The 24,309-nt window shown below is 29.4% G+C and overlaps 2 protein-coding genes and 1 long non-coding RNA gene across 4 annotated transcripts in view; 1 reads left to right on the top strand and 2 right to left on the bottom strand.

Annotated features, from left to right (window-relative positions):
• Positions 1-2,373: 2,373 nt before the first annotated feature.
• LOC106678163 (E3 ubiquitin-protein ligase RNF25) lies at positions 2,374-15,026 on the bottom strand. The gene is made up of 6 exons (XM_014416527.2): positions 14,858-15,026; positions 14,712-14,777; positions 14,399-14,639; positions 8,941-9,153; positions 7,884-8,090; positions 2,374-6,331 (listed from the first exon to the last, which is right to left on the bottom strand). The coding sequence occupies exons 1-6, from the start codon at positions 14,872-14,874 to the stop codon at positions 6,296-6,298; spliced, it is 780 nt and encodes a 259-aa protein (XP_014272013.1). The 5' UTR covers positions 14,875-15,026; the 3' UTR covers positions 2,374-6,295.
• A 3,520-nt stretch (positions 15,027-18,546) lies between these two features.
• LOC106678140 (uncharacterized) lies at positions 18,547-20,620 on the top strand. Its single transcript, XR_010844097.1, has 2 exons — positions 18,547-18,952; positions 20,352-20,620. It is a non-coding gene; the product is annotated as an uncharacterized lncRNA (long non-coding RNA).
• Positions 20,621-22,749: 2,129 nt separating this feature from the next.
• Positions 22,750-24,309, bottom strand: part of LOC106678158 (diacylglycerol lipase-beta) — a 179,169-nt gene continuing 177,609 nt past the window's right edge. For both annotated transcript variants that reach the window (XM_014416523.3, XM_014416522.3), the window contains exons 14-15: positions 24,109-24,200; positions 22,750-23,264 (exon numbers count right to left, since the gene is read on the bottom strand). In XM_014416523.3, coding sequence (XP_014272009.1) covers positions 23,075-23,264; positions 24,109-24,200 — 282 coding nt within the window. In that variant the 3' untranslated portion in view covers positions 22,750-23,074. The remainder of the gene's footprint in view (positions 23,265-24,108; positions 24,201-24,309) is intronic.

Raw genomic sequence — 24,309 nt, 5'->3', positions numbered from 1 at the left:
ACAACGATGATTTTGATTTAATAATTCAATAAATTTTCATAAATCTGTACGCATTTTATTAGCAGTCTTTCCTTTTTCTGCCTTAGTACATTTGATTCACACAGAATAAAAGTTAAGCCGTTAAGAGTTTCTAACTATTTTAACATGTTTTTTGTGGAAAATTATATCAATGCAATACAATAATATATTATATTATATATGATATATGATTATATTATATGTAGTATTATAATTAATAACTGATAATGCATTATGTGTAGCAAAGAACTACGTCTTTAAAGTTTCAATAACAAGCTTAGAGCACTTCAAACAAGGTGCCATGGATTTCCAAAATCATACTTATGTCAGTTATTATTTCTTTATTTTAATGAACTTACGTAAACATACAGGAGTTGTTTATTGGTAAGGCACAATGCTACCAACTCTAAAACCTAGGTTTGAATCCAGCTGGGCAGATAATTATTTACAGTTACACTGTAGCTGTGAGTCTACCCTGTGAGTAATGGAGCCCTCCTGAAGTCCACCCAGCCTCAGAAAGTTGGTATCCTTAATTGAAGAAAAATCTGGCAGTTGAACAAAATATCATTTCTTAGTATTACTGCTGTTCCTATAAAAAAGTGCTTCCTTACAAATTATTGAATCCATGACTGTTCATGACATTATTATTATTATACTTGCATACAATAAAATTATAGAATATTATTAATAACAAGAACAATCTTTTTTTTAACATCAAAGAGGAGGAAAAATTATTTTTAAAAGCTATGAATTCTCCATGTTACTCAATCGTGATAAATTTACTTGGGTTCCTAATTAACATTAAATTTTTTTTTTCAGATTCTAACAAGGATTTTTTTGACAAAATATCGGTACTAACTGTTACATAAGGCTTTTAAATCTATTATTGGTTATAAATCGATTATTGAGATATTTAGGAGATTTGAACATTCATTTAATTCAAGTGATGTGTCTGGAAAGTTCGTATTAAATTGAAAAAAAAATATTATGAACCTGATAAGATGAAGTAATGCAATAATGTCCCAATAAAAATTCTACCTTAGATACAATAAACTAGCACCATCTATGTTTGAACAACTGAGAAGACTACTTATGTTTTGGGGTTTTTCATCAGTTTCGCTGTTACCATTTTGATGCCATCCACATCACCCTAAACGTCCAAGTACTCTATCTTTTTAGGAAAACAAAAAAAATCACATGGCACCATAGCAGAAACTAGCTAGCTAAGTGTATGCTGGGGCCTTGTCCTTGTGGAATATCCACTTCCCTCAGGCCAAATTTAAGTGGATCCATGCCAACCAAACTGTGAGGAGTTTGAGCAGGTCAATGAAGAAAATTTGATAAGTCTAGATCCACATCAAATTCCTAGAACTAAGACTCATCTCATGAGAAGACCCTATCCAGAAAGTCAAAACAATATATTTTTTAATTGAGGACAATACTTAGTTGCCTTGTTAACCCTCTTCCTGGCAACCAATGAATAAAAAGACAATATTTTTCTCTTTATTTTGTTCAGAAAAGGCTTGTTATGGTTACACTTTAAAATATTTTGTAAAATGTCCTCTTACTGAAGCCTGGTTAGGAACCAACATCACTGATTCATCACTTTTATATTAGGTTTACTTTACATCACCTCAAGTACTTTAACACTCCCAGTACAAAACAACTATAAGATGAAGTTCTTCTGCCTTTCTTCAGGGACAGGTAGTTCTCATGTGAGGTCTGCTTACTTTGTTTCTCCTTTGGGGAGCAACAGTTGACTTCTAGCCATTTTCTTATTATTTTAATTTCGTATTTAAATTTTGAATATTTTTTAACTAAATATGAAATTTCACAATGGGTACTATTAAATAATATCTTTTAATATTATAATTTTTTTTTACTAATGTTCAAGGCTGAATGCATCTTGGTAAAATATTTAACTTTGCAATTAGAGAAAGTAGAACCTCATACTAATCACTTCTGGTTAACTTTCTTTTCTAAAAAATAATTGAAATGGTAAAATGTAACAATTAAACACATCAACTTGAAATATTAAAGAAACTATTACCCAGATTAGGGATATTTTCACAAAATCATGTCTGTGCCCAGAGTGTTAATTTCATATTAAAACTGGCTTAAGTTTTGTTTATTTAATCTTTCTTATTTTATTTTAAAACACCTTAAACAAATATATTGCATAATTGTAAAAAAATATATTTTTTTAAATCAATGATGGCTTGCATAATTTAATAGAACTAAAAAATTCTAGTTCTAAAAATAAATAATAATAATAATGGTAACGATTACATACTTGTTTTAATATTAATGAATGGATGATTAATTTTCAAAGATAAAAAAGAAATAACCACAACATTGACAATTATATCATTTATTTATATCGCACAAAGGATGTAACAAACTATGCACACAACACAGTACATTGACTAGATTTCTCTTCATAAGAGAAAATAAATGTAACAAACTGTCCAACTAATACATCGAAAAATCCTATGTGAAATACATATAAAATTCAATTTAACAACTAATAAAATAATTTAATTATCTTTAAAATCATTTCATTTATATATTATTCATAATTTTTTTTGTATTATTTACAAATAAATAAAAAAAATATACATGGCAAATTCGTGACATATTCAAACAATAAATAACTTCTAAAAACATTTTACAGAAAAAGCTTTTAAACTTCAAGAAAAATTTTCCTAACCTTAAAAGAAAATTTTTTTTCTTAAGTAATCAAAACTCACTTGAGTATTAAGGATAAACTTTTTTTTTTTACATTTAATAATTAATTTACATAAAACATTTTATCAAGAACAATTCTTAATTTAACATGGAATGTCTTACCTAATCAAAAAAAAAAGAAATTAACAAGATAATTCGTACGCATGAAATATTTACTTCATGAATTATTTAACCACATAATAAGAATGTGATTTCAATTAATTCAATTATTTATTAATCATTAGACTGAATTGGATAAACACATGGCAAAATGTTATACTAGAGCTTAAAGTCATGGTAACTTCAAAGTGATTTTATTTTCAGATAACCCCGCAAACTCCTTTAATAAATAAAATTATTTATAGAGTGAATGATCTTATTAATTAATTAATCACAATTTGATATCACTACTTTATCACCTCTGTGTAATTACAACATACAGATGCAAGTATTAAAACAGAAATACAAGCGACTTCAATTGAAACATCTAGAAAAGGATTTTTTGAAAATCTAAATTGCTGTAATAACATCATCAATCCGATCTAACTTATGGCTGACAATCTCTTATCTCTTTAAAAATCTTTAATACAAAAACACAGAGAAAATAAAAATTTAATATAACGGTATTTCAATCAATTTATTACTTTTATAAAAAAATAAAATAAATGCCAAATTTTGAAAATACATTGAAACAGTGATTCAATACAACTTCAATACAATACAACCTAAATTTTGAAAAACATCAAGGTAATAAAAGAGAAGTAATAAATCTGGTTGTATCAGGAAAAAATGTGAGTTTTTCTCATAACATCCAGAAAATATAAATAAATTCAATATAACTTTATTCATTATAAAACAGTAATTAGTGGAGAACTTTTGAATTTCAAAATGTAGCCATAGGCTGATAATTACATCATTTTAAGATTGACAGTCCAAAACCTATAACCTTAAAAATACAAGATTTAGTGCTTGCCAAACTAATCGATGGCAAATTATCTCTTTTCAAAACATTGGACTATTTTCAGACAAATTGTATTTAAAATTGAGATGAATTTAAATGTTATTCAGAATGTCCTTTCCTTTCAGAATAGCAACTCAAATAAAAAGAGGATTAAAAAACTTTTTCAATGATTCTTAGAAGCTGTAGGACATAATTAGATTAATTTATAAAATTTGATACAGTTACATCCATAGATGTTTTATTTTTTTTTTTAACTCAAAATATTGATATTTCAAAGATACAACCAGCTTCTATTATATAAACATAATTTTTATCATTGTCATTATCGGATAATAAAGAGTTTAAAAAAAACAGTAAATCTATAACATGAATAAAATAAAAGATGAGACAAGAAAAACTGGCAAACATAGTATGGACTTGAAATTTGAAAATGTACAATAAGCTCTGTTTCATTCACAATGATACAATGTAAATAAAAAGAAATTATTTGCAATATGAAGAATACTTGCATTCAACACACAGGGCACACAAAAAATTCTACACCTTATTACCAAAACACCTACTACAGCTTCAAAGGCTAAAAACCACACATCATTGGCCCACATTAATGAAAAAAGTACTTTTTCGAATGATTAGTAAATACAGTAACACTTCCTACAGTAGTAATAGAAGAATAGATAAAATGGCTTTGCTTAGAGCCTAAACCACATTGACAGTTCATAAAACTTATATTTTTTAATCCTTGACAGTTCCTTGAGGTCTTAACGGTTATGAATTTATCTTATATCTAATGCTAATTTAATAAATACATTATTTTATAATTTATTTAATAGTATTTTTCTGTCTTAAAAATTACCATAAACCTGCAACCTACATCACATGTTCACAGATCCATCACTTTTATTTTCTGTTACTTTTATAGTTTTATTGAAACCAAATACATGAATCACTACATCACATATGGTTCAAATAAAAATATTAAACCATTATTTTCTAATTTAAAAATAGCAGGAGGGCAAGATATTAATAACTGAGAAGCTTTTAATTCCTTAAACCATAAGACGAAACTAACATTTAAAGAATAAATAAGTTTAACAATTTATCTAGTAACTTAAATTGTATATAGTGATGATTCTGAAATGGGTATCAAACTGGCACAGGCACATCTAATGTCCAGGTTTATTTAGAACAGTTTTTGAATAATTTTCATCATGATTCCGAAATTCCCTGATATTTTTCTGGTATTATTATTGGTAAAAAGTAAAACACTCTGACTTGACACTCAATAATGATTATCAAATGGGTCACTATTAATTAGCATGAAAAAAAAAAGAATATAGAAACCAATCGTCAAACAGTAATATTAAACAAAACTTATTGGACCTATTAAACAAAACTTCATGGCAAGAAAATAGAGAGCAAAAGAATAAATATCGATGGCTTACTTCACAGTAATACAAGGTACATTTCCAAAACAATTATAGATATTCTCTTTCAGTAAAATTTCAAATTTTCAATTAATTTTCCTAAAAGAGAGAAATTTTAATTGTATTTTTCGAAAAGCTAGTGGAAATGTAAGTCATCGATATATATATAAAATTGCAGCTGTTGAATTATATTCAAAAAGATAATAAGTTTCAGTCAGTGAACCTCAGACACAAAATAATTGTCTTATTTTTTTAAATCAAAGTAACCCCTATCTCCATTTCTACCAGCAGCTGGTAACATTATGCTACTGGTTAAGCTGAAGTTATCTAAAAGATTCTCCAATTCAATAGCAGTTGGAAACTCATATTGCTTAGCTTCTTCATTCTGATTGCCAATATGTATTCGATACTTTCACCTAAATAAAAATGATGGGTGAAAAAACATGGAAATACACTACGTTTTCTAATTGACAAATTGTTTAAGTATAAATGTAAAATAATTCAATAAAACGTTTTGCTAATGAAACTAAAAGAAAGTTAAACACAAAGGAATAGTAATTTATAAGGCCTAAAAATAAATTAATAAAGAACATATTTACCATCATGGCTTTAATAACATTTAAGACCCCAAAAATTTGCACCAAGGAAAGTAGCCCAATTTTTAAATTTCAGAATATTTCATATTCTGGCATCATTTCAAATGATTGTACAAGCCAAAATTTAAAGAAATGAGTAACAAAATTTCAAAACAGTAACAAAAATAATAAATATAATTAAAAAATATAAACATCAATTAACAGAATTAATCACAAACAACAAGCATTTTTCTTAAATTTTAAAAATATATTAATTACACTATGATTACGAAAACATAATTTATTATTTCTCTTTCTTCAGATATGATGAAATTATTTCAGTTTTATATCTTTGCCAAACAAAACTTTCAATTTATGCATGGGTAAATAACTTTTTGTGATTTGCATGAAAGACAAAACAGCAAATCTCAGTTACCGAGTTGTTGCCTTGAGTTTGTATCAAGAAAGAAAACAAACCAGAGAGCTATAAATGACTTTGCTAAAGCATATTTCCGTTAACTGAATGCGGAGAAAGATAATATCGTCACTCAAGGACATCTACATAACATAAGACAATTGTGAAGATGTCATCTATTTGTGCCTTCACCATTACTCTCTTCTTCCTGAAACATTTAGGAAGAAACAAAGATTATAAATATGTATCATTAATTTATAAAATACAAATTAGATGGGAGAGGCAGGTGTACCAGCAGTGGATATCGCTCCGATAATAGACACTTTGAGTTTTGTATCACCCCAAATAGTTAAGGGAATGGGAAAACATTTAAGTTATAAAAAAACCTCAGTTATTTAGGATTAAGTTACTGTGTCAATTATTCCAATCCATTTTTTTTTTTTTTTTTAATTGATATAATAATTTCCACCATAATGAACGAGATGATTATACTAAAATTAAAATGTTTTCAAGTCAAAACAAACTCCTTGTTAAAGTATATGTCTCTGAAAATTACTAATAATTAAAATAAAGCACTGTAAACATTTATTGTAAACTTATAAAAATAAGATGAAAACGATTGTTTTTCATTATAGATTAGATATACTTCAAAACATTAATTCCACAAAACTAATAATCCAATCTTGTAAGTACATGAAATAACAAAATGGCTTTTCTATTCTGAGACATAGTCCTTACACTTTGTGGGTGTTGGCGAGGACAGTGTGGTTTTACTAACTTTAGAGGAAACATAAATGGAGGTTAATAGTATTAATATTTACATTAGGAGAAATAATATAATAGAAAAAAAAAAATCTGTACTGCTACAACTCATGAAGGATCAGGGGTTCAGTACTTTGTAAGGGAGTACTGTTATTAGACCAACAGTTGTGCAAGAAGGTGATTTGGTCATAATCACGTTCGACCACCAGATTTTTACCCTATTAAGGGTACCCAATTTAGGAGGCTGGGTGGACCTCAGGAGGGCTCCAGAACCTAAAAGAGTTGACTTGCGGCTACAGTGTAACAGAATACACTTTTCTACCCAGCTGGATTCGAACTCCAGCTCTCAGAACTCGAACTGGGTCCTTGGAGTTAGTAGCCACAGGCCTTACCCCATGGCTACCCGCACCCCCAATATAATACATAGCTAAAGAAAAGCGGTCTCATGAAACAAAAACTTGACCCCCTACTATGGTTAAAATAGGGTAGTACCCTGAAGATAACCCACCATATGTTAGAAATGACCAGGAAGGAGATACAATTTTTTTTCTTTAAAAGGATGGGGTACAGGATTGAACAAATGATTTAATTCCCAGGCTCTGTTAACCAACAGAACCATAGAAGAAATGCTGAATGGTAATTATCTGGTACAGGAAGGACAATGGAAAATATCGACAGCAGTAGGAAGAGTACAGCTGCTTTGACTTAGCATAATACTGATATATGCATATTACAGATGATCCTGAAAACAAACAATTTTTAGCGGCTCATAAGATGTTCATGTTTTGCTTTTGAGTTCACTTCAAGGTCTTAGAATGATATATGAAGGCAAGAGTATTTTTTAGGGATAAGATTGGGAGGTCCAGGGTTAGGTTTAAGGAGAAAGGGGATCTGATCAGAATGCTTTGGTCTTCTCTGGAAAGTGTTCTGTATGAGTACATGTACAAATGAAAAATAAATTCACTGAATGAAACTAAATTAATCTTTAGGAAAATTACCGATAAAAAGACTGTCTTGTTTATTGGCTGTATGATGCCTCCTTTGGAATATTGCTTGAGATACAATCGAGACATGGACTCCTGCAACTTCCTCAGTTCAGGCGTCGGCTCGAACACAGGAGCCTCCTCCAGTTCTAAGGGAGGATCAGCTGCTTTAAGTACTTCAACATCGAAGCAGATGTGGGCTCGACAAATAGGGCAGACAGCCTATGCATAAAAAAATATTTAATTGCAATTTAACAATTAGAAAATAAAATAATAAATTTATGTAAAATAATTCTAACAGAAGTCATGTTTTAAAGTAGCCTCCTTCAAGATACAAATCTCAAGAATACAAGCATATGATGCTCTAAACCCTCCAAAAATTATTACTATACAAATTAAGGTTCAGCATAATTACAATATAAATTATTTAGGTTAATATTTATATATAGTTGAACGTAAAAATTGATATATAAGAAGATGGTCAGGTTGCGGTCAAAAGAGAAACAAAAATAGTTTACAACTATTTTAAAGCCTGTTCAACTGATTGCTTTGAACAGCCCTGATGAAGCCCTGGAAAGTGGGCGAAACATTGGAAAATAAATAGTTGTAAACTATTTTTTTTTCCCTTTTGACCGCAACCCATCTTCTTATATATATTTCGGTTAATATATATGAAATTTGAAAAATAAGTTTGAATATCACAAAAAGTTATTAATAATATTATATATGGTCTATGAGTGTGCTGTAGATATAAAGAAAGCAATTTAGTGAAGTTTTATTTATTTATTTATTTTTTTTTCATACAAGCAAGAAAGTAAATAATAACATGGTATTTTAAGAACTTAATTCAAAGGAATCAATATAATTATCAATAAACAAAACAGAACAACAATAAATATCCCATAAGCCCTTCTTAATCATGATGTCCATATTTGAGCTTACCCTTTAGGATGTATTTTATGATTTATAATTTTATTTTACAGCAACAGAAATTTATATGGCTAGCTTTATTAGTCAATGATAGTGCAGTTAGGTATTTGCCTTGTCTGAGCAACATAGATTTTAGGCTCACCTGAAACTCCTCACCCCTCTGCCATGGAGGCAGCTTGTCTTGTTCTTCCTTGTATGAAGCCTCTGAAGCCGTAAGATGTCCCGCAAGGCATCGTGAGTGAAAGTAGTGGTAACAGTCAGTCTTTGTAAACTGGTCCCCTTCCCGAAATCCATACAAACAGATGCAGCAAGGAACAGATGGTATATTACTTGCTGTTAACCTCTCTTTCACAATCTAGAAAATGATTATACATGTCCCAAATTGAGTTATACAAAAGTAAATGAGAAAACATAAACTGAAATTCTTCATTATCTAACAGTAAAACATTTCACTGAATATAATGAATACATGAATTTCAAAAACTTAAAATAGTGTGTGAAATTCAGGCACTAATATCATCACTAGGTCATGCATAGGAATTTTTGTATTAAATTAATATAAGTTTATCCTCTTATTATACATATTGACAATATGAAAAGTTTTCAAAAAATGGAGTAAAAAAGTACAAAAACTTCGATGTCATTCTTGGAGAGCTAAGGCCAATATAAAGGGCAAGGAAAAAATTTCTAAAATTAATTTTGAAAGTAAAAACAAAAATATGAGAATAAAATAAAGAGATATCCACAATGATTAGGATAGTTTTAGATGAACCTTGGCCAATTTCGTTCCTCCCTGATAGGATTACAAACTGATGCATTAGGCCATCAAACATAAATGGAATAAAAGTAATTCATGGCTTATCAGAAATCCAATAATATATTAGGCCAAGTAAATTAAAATAATACGTATTCTTCCATTCGGTACATCTGAAATTTTTACAATACTATAGAACTTGTAGAAAACCAAATTTAATGAATTAAAAGTTTAACCAAAAGCTAAAATTATTGTAATGAATGTTCATAAATGTTAAAATTAAAAGTGAGTATAAATTAATTGATATGAAAAACATATTCTGGATGAATGTTTAGTGAACATTGATTAGGGTTATATACACTGAATATTCCTTGGGTATAATGATATAACGGTTATAATGACAAATGTATCCCCATCAGTGATATTCAAAACCTTACCATTTTTTTTTTTGTTAAAGTAAACCACAGTTGCAAAGCTGATTTAAAAAAAATTCCTTTTTCACATTTACATGATGGGTGCAGTTATTGGTTATAACAACGATCGGCTTTAATGACCGAACATGCCTAGTCCTACGGAGGTCATTATGAACAATATCCAGTGTACTCCTAAAATGTAGTTTGTGTTAAATTTTGAGTTAAGAATTAAATCTTGAAGGTAAAGGATGTCCATAATGTTAAAAATGTTTTCAAATTCATAAATCTAAGAACTATAAAATTAATTTTAATTATATTATTTCAAAAATTTTTTGAGACAAGGTAATATTTATTAAATAAATCAATTTTATATCCAAAACAGTCTCAACACTATTTATTCATTTGTCCAACGTTTCGGCCTTTCTAGCCATCTTCAGGGACATCTTCAATATAAAAATCCTTCTCACATTAATTATTTTCTATTTGCAGGCTATTCTGCCCAGGTCAATTTCTTTATTTAAAGTTAAAACCTCTTTATTTAAATTTTAAAACCATTCATTTATTTATTCTATAAGATTGTCCACAGTATAAAACCCCACACCATATATTCCACACATATGGTGGAATATAGTGTTTTATCCATATGGTGTGGTGTTTTATACTGTGGACAATCTTATAGAATAAATAATGAATGGTTATAAAATTTAAATAAAGAGGTTTTAACTTTAAATAAAGAAATTGACCTGGGCAGAATAGCCTGCAAATAGAAAATAATTAATGTGAGAAGGATTTTTATATTGAAGATGTCCCTGAAGATGGCTAGAAAGGCCGAAACGTTGGACAAATGAATAAATAGTGTTGAGACTGTTTTGGATATAAAATTGATTTATTTAATATATAAAATTAATGTTGCAATTATTAATCTTCTAATCATTTCTATATAATAGAGAGTTAACACAGTAAATAGAAATATTTTGCTTCTTAACTGCCAGGCGACAAGGAGTTTGGTATTGAAAAAAAAAATTAAAAAAAATTATGCCCTCAGAATTGAAAATTTTCACTCGCATTTTATATTTACAATATCAAGGAACAAATCTGGTGTCTTATCTGCCTGTAGTCAAATTTGAGTAAGGGCAAAATTTATCAAACCATTAATCTGATTTTGATGAAATTTTCAGGGATTTTTCTGGTTTATTTCTTGTAGGTCTCATAACAATTATATCAGATTCCATGCACTACTTTTGCTTATACATGTATATACATATTTTTCACAGAACACCTATATTTTGAAAACGACTCGTCCAATTTTGGCCTTGATTTGGACAGAAGTTGGGGGTTAGTGTTATTTTAGAGTATAATGATAATATAAATTTGATCTAAGTCCGTCCACTACTTTCACTTTACCATGCGAAAAAGTATTTTTCTTGATACATGTTTTAAATAAGGCTATGATAAATTTTATACTAAAATGACAAATCAAATTTATTAAAAAAAAAGTAATAAAATTTATTCTTCAACCTTGAAATATAGGTAATTATGTTCATATCCAGTAGAGATGTTGAGGAAGCTGTAATGACCTAAGTACCAGGCAGGTGTTTTTTATATGGATTAGGGGGTGAATGTAGAGATATTAAACATTCACACAAAATGTTGGCAATATGTGATTGTAACCATTTTGGGTAAGGCACAGCACCAATAATTATTGTAAAGACAATATTTAATATATAAATTTCATTTTTAAGGAGAATGGGAATAGGAAAAGTTTAATTAATTTGAATTATTTATTAGAAGCAAATATTGACTAAAGGGTGGTTTAAATTTATAAATTGTTAAATTATAAGCATTAAAAAGAATTTATATATTGATCTATATTATACTGATTTAGTCCATAAAGGTTCAATTTAAATTATTTAATTTCAAAGTTCAAATACTTTAAATAATTATATTGGTAAATTCAAAGAAGTGAAATTGTGCAGAACCTACATAATAAAGTAAATGACGATGTTTTTGTATAGATGAATTATTTCCAATTAAAAAAAAAATTGAGCCTTCAAATTTGATAAAAGATAAAACGAAAATTACCTACTTGATAAACTGAAAATATAGAGATTGAAATAAATGATAAGAAGTTGAATAATAATAAAAAAAAAAAAAAGGAAATACTTGTATTTGTAATTAATATGTAGACCAAATGAACAATCAGAAAGAGTAGACAGTCAGATATGTAGATGAGAAAGTATTTAAAACCCAAAAGAGGAGATCCAGTATTGTTTGAGAAATGAATGAGAGTAACAAATAAGATATTAATCAGTGACCATATTTCATTTCTCAGGACCATTCCTTAATAAATATTGACTAACTCAGGTGGAAATTGAGCCTACAACCTTCTGAATCAAGCATTATAGGACCTTCGGCCCCCAATACATTTAGCTATCAGGTACTTTGCCAGTGAATTATGTGATTTAACAATAGCAAAAAAAAAGCATTATGCTCGACTCTATAAGTGGAAGTGTTTGATTCCCACAAGTTATGGCTGATATTGCTGAGTTGAAAATCTTGAACTTTAAATTCTAAAATATGTTCATAAACTATCCTTCAATTCCTAGTTAGAGTAGGTAGCAGTGTCAGATTCCAAATATAACAATATTGTGCATATGAGGTATGGAATTCTGAAACTTACCAACATATTTTCAATTTTTTTTTTTTAATTGACAGTTTTGGTGCTAGATAATAAAATACAAGGCAAAACAATTGTTTTTAAAAATAGGTAAATAATGTATGATAACAGAAAAAAATAAAATAAAAAAATTGTGAACAGATTTGGCTGGTTTTTGAATTTTATGCCTCATAAAAAATAAAACTAATTGAGGTTTACAATAAAAATGCCAGACTGAGATATTTATTTGGTATTTGGAGTAAAACAAAGAAAAAAAAGCATATTAATAGTAGCTTTTTTAGCATGCTAAAAGTGGTAACTTTATTAATATACTTAACTGCCATTAAAGATTAAAGCTAGGAATAGGAAACACGTGATTAGTATCAAGACTGATATCAACACCAATAGTAGTAGGATTTTATATTTCAAGAATAGAAAAAGAGGAATAAGTTCATTCTTCAAATAGGGTCACCCACCTCAGAAAAATTTACCATAGTTAATTAAATTTACCATGTGAATTCCAAACAAAATGTAATTGTGTTTACATAATTATAAACATAGATTCGGCTTTGTTATTTTATACTATTATATCTTATATACCTTATTTATTTATTTATTTTTTTTAATGTCAAACTGATCTCAATATTTCCAATAGATTTAAATCATCACTTTGACATACCACGCCATTCATTCCATGTTGTATAAATGAGATGCTTCTACAAATCTTGTCTTGATAATAAATAAATAAGGTATTGAAATTGTTAATGAATAAGTTTTTAATCATTCCTTTCAACAACTTCCATTTAAGAACGAATGCCTATAGTAAATCATGAATTTACAGTCAGTCCAAAAAAAAGTTCATTTAATAATAAGATAATCAAAAATAAAAATATAAGTAGTTATTGGTACATTTTTCTGTTGACAAGTAGATTTTTTACACCAGTTGGAGCAATAAATTGATTTTCGGAAAAAAGAAATTCACTATAAACTTAGTAATGAAACTTCAATGTATGGTCAATAAAGGTTAATAAATGTAGCTTAAGCACATATTTTACTGAAATTACTGTCAATGTCGGTGCATCTAAACTATAAAACTTAAGCTTAAAAATTTAACTTTTTCATTCATCATAAGTTAAGGCCAGTGAAACTTTGATTTAACTCCTTTATATTTGAGAACTTAATTCATTAAAATCATTAACAAATAAGTCAAACAATGTATATGCTATATGTATTGGCTAGAGATTAAATAAACCAAAAGATTGTCAAGAAAATCCTTTTAATTAAGTTCGACAAGACCTTTGAAAATCCTTTCTTACTTTTTCCAAGAGTGTTTTTTATTTATAAACAAGTATTGTATCAATATCACAAGAAATGGGAGAAATAATTATATATCATTGATGTACCAAAGTAGCATATCTGAAAATTAATAAAATAATTATGTTTGGATGATAGTTGCAGAAATGAGGTACTAATTTTTAATTTTGATATATATATTAATTTGAAATTTAGAATTTTTAATAATAACAGTACATACTCTATAAAGTATTACTAGCATGGGGGAAAGAATAGAAAACCGTGTTCAAATGCAACAAAATAAGATAGAAAAATTCGATTTGGGCTTTGCGCCAAAGTTATTACCACAACAATTAATAAACCAGACACTAAAATTTAGCTTATATCCATCATTGCACATACGGACAAAATAAATATTTTACTAGTCCCTTTGGGAGGAACATAATTTGAATATAATCAAATTGAAACACTTAAAATAACTTACCTCTAATATATCAAACAATACAGGTTGACCTAAGTTTTCAGTACATTTAGCTGATACTTCTTTCTGTATAATTTTTAAAAGAGATTCATCCAATCCCCTAGGATTTGCTAGTGTGACATTTGGTTTGACATCTGGATAACCCTTGGTTAGAGTAACTTGTAGAGTTAGTCGCACATACTGCTGTTCTGTGTCCAGCGCTGTGCATGGATGAACTTCCAATTCGACACCAACTGCGTTGCCACTAAATAAGTAAGGATAAAATGTAGGAATTTTTTTTCCAATTAAAGGAATTTGAGATGTGGAAAAATTGTACCTGTCATCAGTTTTAATTTTTATTTCATCAAAAATCGCTTGAAGAGCTGATAGTTCTTCGGTAACTCTGCAACAGAATATTATATACCAAAAATTTAAAGGATATGAAAAATAAATACTGATAACAATCAATTTCTTGTCCTATACCTTTCATCATCATGCATTTTAAAGTTCGATCTTAAAAATTACGAGGTAAAAGTAAAATAGGCTTGAAATAACTTCACCATTAACGGATTTTTAAAAAAAACAAAACGCAAATATTAAATATCCTTTGATTTATTGATTTCTTCAACTAGATACTAGTTCTGGCAGGTAACATGACTGTTTACTACTACAATGTCGATACATCATATACAATCGATAACAGACAACTTTTAGTATTTTCAAATTAATTAATGACAATTGCAATTAAAAACATCGAGGAATTTTAGTAAATTTACATGATCTACGTAAATTTTATTATAATTAAGTAATTAAAAATAAAGAAAATATTTAAATAATTATTTTTATAAGTAATGCCTTAGATAGATCATTAACATTATTATTTTGTCGGAAAAACCAAATACTCAGTACTTAAAGAAAATTATATGAATGTTGGTAAGGAATTGATTATGAACTATCAAAGAATCCCGACCTAAGTTTGATCGATAATCTCGACGTTTAACTTCCTCAGTAGAAAAGCAGGATCCTATATTTCAAGGCAAAATATTCTAGATTGAAATGTGTAGTACATCTCAGGAGAAGGAAGAAACACCAGACACAGGAGTAAGAAGATCCTTAGACATTGGTTATGAGTTACTTCCTGAAGGAGTTTCTGCTGTTGATTTCATCGAGTATGACCTGATACAACTGCCAAAACCAACAAAATATCGAAAGGATGAAACACCACATCATGATTTATTTGGAGATAAGGCAGTAATTCGCAGAGAACTTTTAGAAGATGAACCCATTGAACATTCAGAGCTATGGCTTAAGATCGTCACCAAATTAAATCCAGAAGTGTTGCCTCGTGGAAATGATAAAATAAATTCAGAAAAAGAATATCTTCCGTGCCATTTAGTCGATGAGCCTATGCGTCCAAGGTTACTCCCTTCTTTGCTGCCTAGAAAGTTCATTGGAGAGACTGAAAAAGATACTGCAAGTGGAACTGGAAAAACAAATATCAAGAAAGGAGAAGAATCGGGTATAAAGAGGCCAATGTTTGACTTTGAAGCCTTGGATAAAGTAAAGCAGACAATTAACTGGCTAAAATTTTGTGAAGAAGAAACTGATGAGGATGACTCTGAGAAAGAATAAGTTAAAGGTAAATACATATATAAGCTATTCAAATATATTGTATTGGTAGTGTTAATTATAAATGATGTTTAAGGATTATGTAAATAAAATAGGCATATATTTCGTTTAACTTAACTATTGTGCCAAACATTTGCATCTGATTTTGACGCTAAGAAGAATGATAATGTGATGTATACAAGATATCAATGAGAATGTTACTATTTAATATTAATATTTACTATTCGATACTATTTACTATTACTTATTTAGTTGAAAATTGTTTAGATTTATTTCTATTTGACTTGTGGTTCAACTCATTTCAAGCCTGTATTAAGTATTTAGTATGTGGTTGTAATATAGGACTGAGAAATAAGGTTTATTATAGATCCCTAAATTTTTCAAGTATAATTCACCTCTTACTTCCGTGATTCAAAGTACATCTTCTCGTTCACTTCACGTTTACACGCCATAGTGTTGTCAATATGATAATTATCTTCAATCTAATAGAAGCCTCTTGTCTAATAATTGTTTCAACGTATCTTCATGGCCTCAATGTCCACTTGGATACTCAAGTATTTGCATTTTTTTTTTTTTTTTAAACCCCATTCTTTTTTAATTGTTTACTATATCTTCTTTTGGTGAAAAAGAATTGGAAAGTTTTTCATGTCTCTAAGTTATTACTCATTTTAATCTTTCTTTTAATCCTCCTGTCGACGAGTAAAAAAAAAAGTCGCCCAAAAGGACGGGTTGAAACTCAATAATTCAATTTATTATTTTTTAGGAAGTTATATTGTTGCTATTACTATCACTCAATTTTTCAGGGGTATTTAATTTGTTAATTAACGTTAGGACATTAATTTTTATTGTTTCGTGTGTAGACATTAAAATAATTATGGCAATCTTAATTTTATTACGACGAAATATGAAAAAAGAGATAAAGAATGACTGACCATCCGTCAATGTTAATGATTGTGTTAGGTAGTTCTGTAGGAGTTGGTAATGCGACAGTTTTTCTGATGTGCCCTTATTTTGTGATGTCTATATTGGTGTAGCAAACTATAAATAGTATGTTTACAAAAGGAATACCGCTGAAACGTCTTCCACAATCTTGCCCCCATCCGCACAAACCTCTTTGTTTTGCTTCGACTCTTCTTAAAAATAAATGTAACTTTATTATTCATTACAATTTAATCATTGTCGCATATGGAGTAAGGTATAGGGGAAGGTTATAATATAATATATAAGAGACATTCTCTTGATGAAGAGACAATAGTTACAAGGTTGTTCGTGAACGACAAAGTTCTTATTTTAGTGAAAGATCGATGATACATAATTGTACTCATCCTTACTTATCCCGGCTTTGATAATGGCATTTTAAACAAATTTTTTTAAATTTTTGTATTGGTCGTATTCCTAAGACAGTATTGTTGACGGGTTACTTTACGACAAAGGATGGTGTGTAAGTAATTACTTGCAGATAAATATGCCTTAATACAAAAAAATAAAAAACTTTGTTTTTTAGTTGTACAACTATTCTGCAAGGAAAGCAGGGATATTCAAAAAAACGTTTCGCAATTATCAAACCAATCTAGTTTGATGAACATTATGAATCCAACATCTTGTTTCATGTGTCCAACACATCTAACCGAATATTCCTTTTTTTGGCTAATGTTAACCCGGAAGAAGTGTAGTAGCCTTGAGCAATTTGCTCATATTAGGAAATAAAGGTCTATATTTTCCAAGTATTCCATCTGTTTTCTTTATACTTTTGTCTACCTTCCGTTTACCCTTTGATTTTGTTATTGCAGCTTCAATATATTACTCCCTATTTTACCACCTCTCCACCTATACTCACTTCAATTTTGCTCTAGCCCTCTCACAACGAGAGGACGAAACATATCTCTCACCAGTGCACTCCTAACGTGACAGTTTTTTTCTCAATTGAGCATTTTGCTCACCTAGACACTTTCCGTTTTGCTTAATTTAAATTCTGAGCCGAGGTATGAACATCTTAGATCTTTTACGAAATATGGATTCTTCAGACCCTGATGGAAGAGCTACAATTTAAAATTTAATTTCAAATTGTATTGAAAGGAATCGTAAAAATTTTTTTCATCATCACATCCAATTATATAACAAAAATAGTTCAAATCGTCAACCCTGAGAAAAATGCTCACGTGACACCTCTTAGGAAACAAGAAGTAGAACACTTCTGTCAGGTTAATACAGGCATCCTTTTTAGTGTGTGGTGGAAAAAATTATTACTATTAGCCAATTACAAACTACTCTATCAATAAACACTAGGGGAACCAGAATGGCTATTCGCCTATTTGGAACCAGGCTCCAAGTAACTAGATAACTCACCAGTCGGCCTTTAGCAAAAAAAACATTAACCGAAGCAATTATTATTCCTCCAACAACAAGACTACAGAGTTTGTTTACTTATGCACAGATTAGAAGTAAATATCAGATTTAACACTTTAATACATATGATTAATTTATTAAATAATTATTTGTTGTTATTCGCTTCCAGTTTATATTATCTTCCGAGTAGAAGCTAATAATATGCATGCCTGCTTCTCTTTTCCCATCAGCAACAATTTAATTTCTTTGTTTTATCATTTACAATAGCATTGTTGACTTTTTTTACTGGTGTCAAACATAAAAACACATGGTACTTCATGAAAAGTTTTTATGCAATCACCTCAAAAAAAGTTTCTAAACTTTTTTTTTTAAATCATAGCATATGTTTAAACGAACCCAGTAAATAGGAATTTCAATATTAATTAAAATTTATTCACATACTGATTCACACCCACAAGATGTCAAAACCTAAATTGTCAAATGAAGAGAAGTCTGAAAGACGAAAAATACGACAAAGGAATTACTACCTCAAAAGGAAAGTACAACAGACGGGAAAACATTATGCACCATATAGACCAAAGGAAATAGATTTGAAAATATCAGGTGGGATTCATTCATTTTTGTTAATCAAAAGCAGGACTTAAACCATAGAAATTTATAATTTTCTTTTAGGATACTTAGGTATTATCTCGTCCATACCAGTTGTGGGCAATAAGGCCCGACCTCAATAAAAAACATCCTCTGGTTTCTTCTCCTCTTGACCGAGCGTATCCAACGTCAGCTGTACTCCAATTAATGCAATGCTGATAATAGAGTAGGGTGTAACCCACACAAGTCTGGACGATATAATTAGAAAGTGGCATAACCTTACACTCCTAAACAGTTGGTGGGTCGGCCACGCCCCTGGTGTCCCGATTTACGTTGACGTAAATAGGGATTTCTTTTTGCCATTCCCCAGGCAGACCAATGGAATGGCTCTTTTATGTATCTTATTCCTCTATATCGAACCTTTTGACTTTCTAATGAAATTTAAAAGGGATGTTCAATCTATAGAGGAAGCCTCATTTTCTAGGATTCTATCAGAGACTAAAAGCCTATATCTTAGTGACGCAATGTGCTATGTAATGTAAGGCAGTTTCAGGGGCCTGTCCAAATAAGAAAATGAGATGTCTTTTAAGTCTCCAATGACCTGCAAGAACTCCTATTAATAATCGGAGTTCATTTCTGTTTAGGTCTAGCACTCATTTAGTTTTAGGAGTAGAGGGTTTAGTTATTAAAATCTTGGCCTGTCTAAGCCCAATACATTCCCTCCATTCTTTGCCTGTTATCTTCCATGTCCAGTCAAGAACTACATTTCTCTTATACCTTTTAGAAATGCCTAGGAATGGTTCTGGTCCTATACAGGGGTGCTCAGCCCCATTTTAGCAAACTGGTCAGCTTTCTCATTGCCGATATAGTAGTGAAACGTATTTATTAAAAAAGATATTGATTATAACAATAATAAAGGTAACATTTAAAAATGAAGAAGTTTTTGTTTCACTTATCCTGGCAGCTTACCCCTTCCATTATTCTTCTAATATCAGGGGAATAATACAGATTTAGGTAGTTAGTTCTTTAACCCTGTTTTGTTCTGAAAAGTTTTTTTTTTTTACTTTAGGAAATCAATATTTGTGCATGGAATATAAACGAATTGCTGATTTTGAAAAGGAGATGACCTCTTGGGAATAATTATAGAGTTTTCTCAAAACCAAACCGACAATAAAAATTAATAGGTCTCTCTTGTGTACAACCCTCCTCTCACCCTCTAGCTTCTGCTCCAATTCCAAGGTTCCTCCTCAAATTGTTTTTCTTGTAGTTCACTCCTCAGTTAGGTACTAGTCAAGCACAGACCTTTCTAATATCTTCCCGCCAGTAACAATTTTTCTTACTCTTAAATTTATGTACTATTAATTATGTAGCGTATACCTGTGATCAGCTACAATTTAGCGTTTTTATTTTTCAGCCGAGATAATACAAAAAAATTGGGTTCGAATACAACGTACTGTATTCCGTGAAGATGTCATTAATTACTTTGTGCAATCGTATCGAAGAAAATATATGGAAAACGTTTCTGAGAATGATTCAAATTTGTATCCACTAGAGCTTCAAGAAGCACCAAGTAATCAGAACATATCAGCTGAACCAGAACAAGACTTAAAGGGAGAATTATTAAAATGAACTAAGAATTGTGATAGTGATAAATAGTAATGAAAGCCCGTTTTCAAAATCATAGTTCTTAACTGCTCTTTATTTTAGTAATATGAAATAGCTTATGAGCAGGAAATGAAAATATCGCATCGAGTATTAGTGGGTTCAATATCAGAGCTCGGGCTATCTTGAAAAAGTCAACATTGAATGTAAAAGTTATTCAATAGAGAATAATTTATTCAAAATTTTGACTATTTTTTTTTCACATATGCTCTCTGTCGTAAAACTTGGTAGCATTTATTGTTTTGTTGTCTGGAAGTTTTACCATCACTGATATTTTAAGACATCGTTCATAGATTTTTAAAAGAATTTTTAGGAAATTCATATTCTTAAAAGAATAATGTTGGTATTCTTGTTTGAAGGTAAAATTGTATTTAGTGAACATTTTAATATAGTAAAAATTTGTATTTTTTAGTTAGTGTTTTAGTGTTAAGTGTCTCATTTATAACTAATTTTTATTTAAATGTATTCTATTAAAACACTATTATTATGTTATGAAAATCTACATACCTAATCTCACTTACTAGCTATTTCTTTATGCTTGATCTACACCGTTGCCACTTGCCCCAAATCTGCAAGACTTATCCAAATGCTTGGTAAAAAAAGGAAGTAACAAACGTTTGTATTCACATATTTGTTTTGTTCTTTTGATTTTTTTCGGCTATTGCATTCGATTTACTTTATTTTCATAATAAAAAAGAACAAAACAGAGATAATTGAAATGAAAGGACACACAAATATCAGAAATGTAGGTTGTATATGACAAAAATTCATATAAATAGTATTATATATAACCTATGAATTCAACTTAAACCTAATTTCCTGGACATATTACGTCTTGATAAAAATATATTCGTGCCATGTTAAATAAAAAATAAACTGCTAAACTTAGCCAACAAGATTTTAATTATTGAATCCAAAGGTTGAAGAAATTCTTTTCTTAATTAAAACACAGAGAGCACAAATATTCATCAGTTATCTGTTCTAAAACAATGCAAACTTCAAACAAACGCCCTTGATTTATTTTATTCCCAGAATGGACATCCCACAGGTCAGGAACCAATTCAGACCAACTTGTACCAGCCAACCAAATAACCCATCCAAATCTTGTGCATGCGTGAATTTGACAACAAAAGTTACAAGTTTGTGGATACTGGCATTTGATACTTCCTTTATTAACCAAGCATTTGTATGAATCTTGGATTTATGCATGGCATACATGTAGATTCAGCATAAGAGCTCATCAATTGTTTGAAATTAAGACATCTTCAGTACAAACCAAGATAATCTTCCCCACTCACAATACCTATATACCGAAGAATTCCAAATCCTTTTATCCTACCTAGATGGTCAAGGTGATTCGAAAGCTAAAAGAAGAAATATAAAGTGTCAAAGTTTGGGCAGTTAACAGTAATTTGTGGTTTAATGTTGAAAAAACTGAGGCTATTCTCATTGTTCCAATGAACTTTATTCCTTATAATCCCATAATCAACTTCAATTGGCTACCAACCCATTCACTTGCTCGCCTCCGTTAAACACTCTAAAAATATCCATATTTATCAAATTACCCGAAAATACATCACTATCTTCAAAAGTTCTTGAGATTTTGTGATTCTTTGGCACTAAAACCTATCAGCTACTAGTTTCTTCCCTCATCTTTCCCCATTTTGATTATGGCCATATTGCGTACCATGGATTGTCTGATAGATAAGATATAAGTCTAAAGGAACGCGATGTAATGGATCATCACATTAGAATCATCTTCATGATCTTAAGTTGCTCTCCCAAGTCTCCAATTGGTATAATTAGTTGAAGTGGCTTTACCTTTTTTTTCTGATTTTAACACTTCATAGATATCTATCTCTTCCAATCCTTAAGGACTTAAAAGCTTCCCTACATACTTGGAATGAAAACTATATCTTTCACTCTTATCATTAATTCAAGGATATTAATTTGGATTCATTTAAAATATTATTTTTGAGCCTTCATTGGGAATTTTAAAAAAATGTTGAAGTTATGAAGAAATAGCTGCATGATTAGCACTACAAAAATTCTCTCTTTATGGCTTAGTTAGAATTTTATTTTAGTCTTGGGTTTTAAAACTGACAGTATATTTCTTTATTGGTCTTTCAAATAGAAATAAATTATAAAAATTTATATAAAAAATATATTTACTAGTTACAATATATACATCCATGTAAAAATTTGAACTAAACATTAGCCACTTATTAATTTACGTATAAAATTACAAATAAATCTCACGTATAAGAATACATATACATATTAGTTTATAAAAATAAGTGAACTAAAAAACTAAATATTTACATATATACTTGTCAGTAAAAAAAACTTAAAGTTTATCAGGTTTGAACTTAGATTTGGCAGTAGGCCCATCACTTGATGCTTTTGATTCAGAAAAGGCACGACTTCAGACCATTGAGTGATTGTTGAAGTCTTCTTAAAACTGTTCTCACATTGTCATATTATTGTTATCTGAGGGTAGTCTTCTATCTCTGTCCGCTGTTCCTCTAATACTGTGGAAATGGCTTTGAGGAGGTTGTGCGGGAAGTGGTCAAGGAACATTCTTGGCAAGATCCTGATTTCTTCTTCAACAAGCTCCTCTGGATCAATCCACCTCATCTCATAGGTTTCATCATCTTCACCCTTCCTTTAGAAAGTAAAACAAAAAAATCAAATCAATTGAATAATTATGATAGACATGTTATAATTATAATTAAATATTGTTTTTTTTTTAAATATCTGATAATCTTGCATTAGAAGTAAAACTTATTTTACTTGATTGTTTGACAATTGTATTATTTCAGGATTAGGAAATGGAATTTTATTGAGAAACATCTCTTAATTATATATCTGTTATTGTATTTTATTTAATTAATAATTTTTACTATTTCATTTTTTGAGAAGAGGAAGCATTTCAATTTTCATCTAATCCTAGCCAATTTGCTCTACCACACCTTAAGAAGTTTCACTTTAAAAAAATTCTTAATTTTAAATTTAAGTTTTCATTATAGGAATTTAAAACCAACAAAAAAAAAAAAAAAAAAAAATAGATCAATATGATTAATATGTCATAAAAATACTTAGCCCAAACTATGCACTGGTAACATTGGCTTAGTTAATTATGCAAGTAGGAGATTATTTTCAGATAACAAGGAAGATCGGAATGCAAGCTCGTGGAGTGGATATGTATAAGCAGGAGTTTAAAATGGAGGAGTAGATGTATATATTTCAATCAATCTGCAACTAATGGAATATTAAGTGATGTTAATTTATTAATAAAAGAAGATAATATAAAAGAGAAACAGCTTATGAAAACTTCACGACAGAACCAAACTGGGTCTTTTTCGGTCCGAACTCAAATGTTTGTGTACTCAAACCAGTTCTATTGAAACAGTTTGTGTTATATCAGGATAGGAGTTTTGTGTCTTTAAGGAGCAATAATTACTTTCTAATTATAAATACTTGTAAATTATAAATTATATATTAATTACTTTTCATCTTTTGTTTTTCTTTTTCTTGCTATATGTAGTATTCTGCCTGCAGAATGCATCTTTACATGTGTATATCGCCTTGACATAACATCCTGTACAAGAGAAAAAATGTGAATAAGTTGACTTTATATTTATTGTAAATAACTTTTTTTATTGGAATTCATTTTTAATTAATAAACATTATAAAAATATATAACAATA

Source organism: Halyomorpha halys, unplaced genomic scaffold (genome assembly GCF_000696795.3).
Source record: "Halyomorpha halys isolate HHAL.00 unplaced genomic scaffold, Hhal_1.1 Scaffold126.1, whole genome shotgun sequence".
Classification (NCBI taxonomy): domain Eukaryota; kingdom Metazoa; phylum Arthropoda; class Insecta; order Hemiptera; family Pentatomidae; genus Halyomorpha; species Halyomorpha halys.
The sequence above is the reverse complement of the archived record's forward strand: the minus strand, read 5'-3'. Positions and strand labels throughout refer to the sequence as shown.

Coding starts and splice junctions, on each gene's coding strand:
- LOC106678163 (XM_014416527.2), bottom strand. Junction 14,640..14,711: donor AAAATTAAAACTGATGACAG/GTACAATTTTTC, acceptor TTACTTATTTAG/TGGCAACGCAGTTGGTGTCG. Junction 9,154..14,398: donor TATTGTTTGATATATTAGAG/GTAAGTTATTTT, acceptor ATCATTTTCTAG/ATTGTGAAAGAGAGGTTAAC.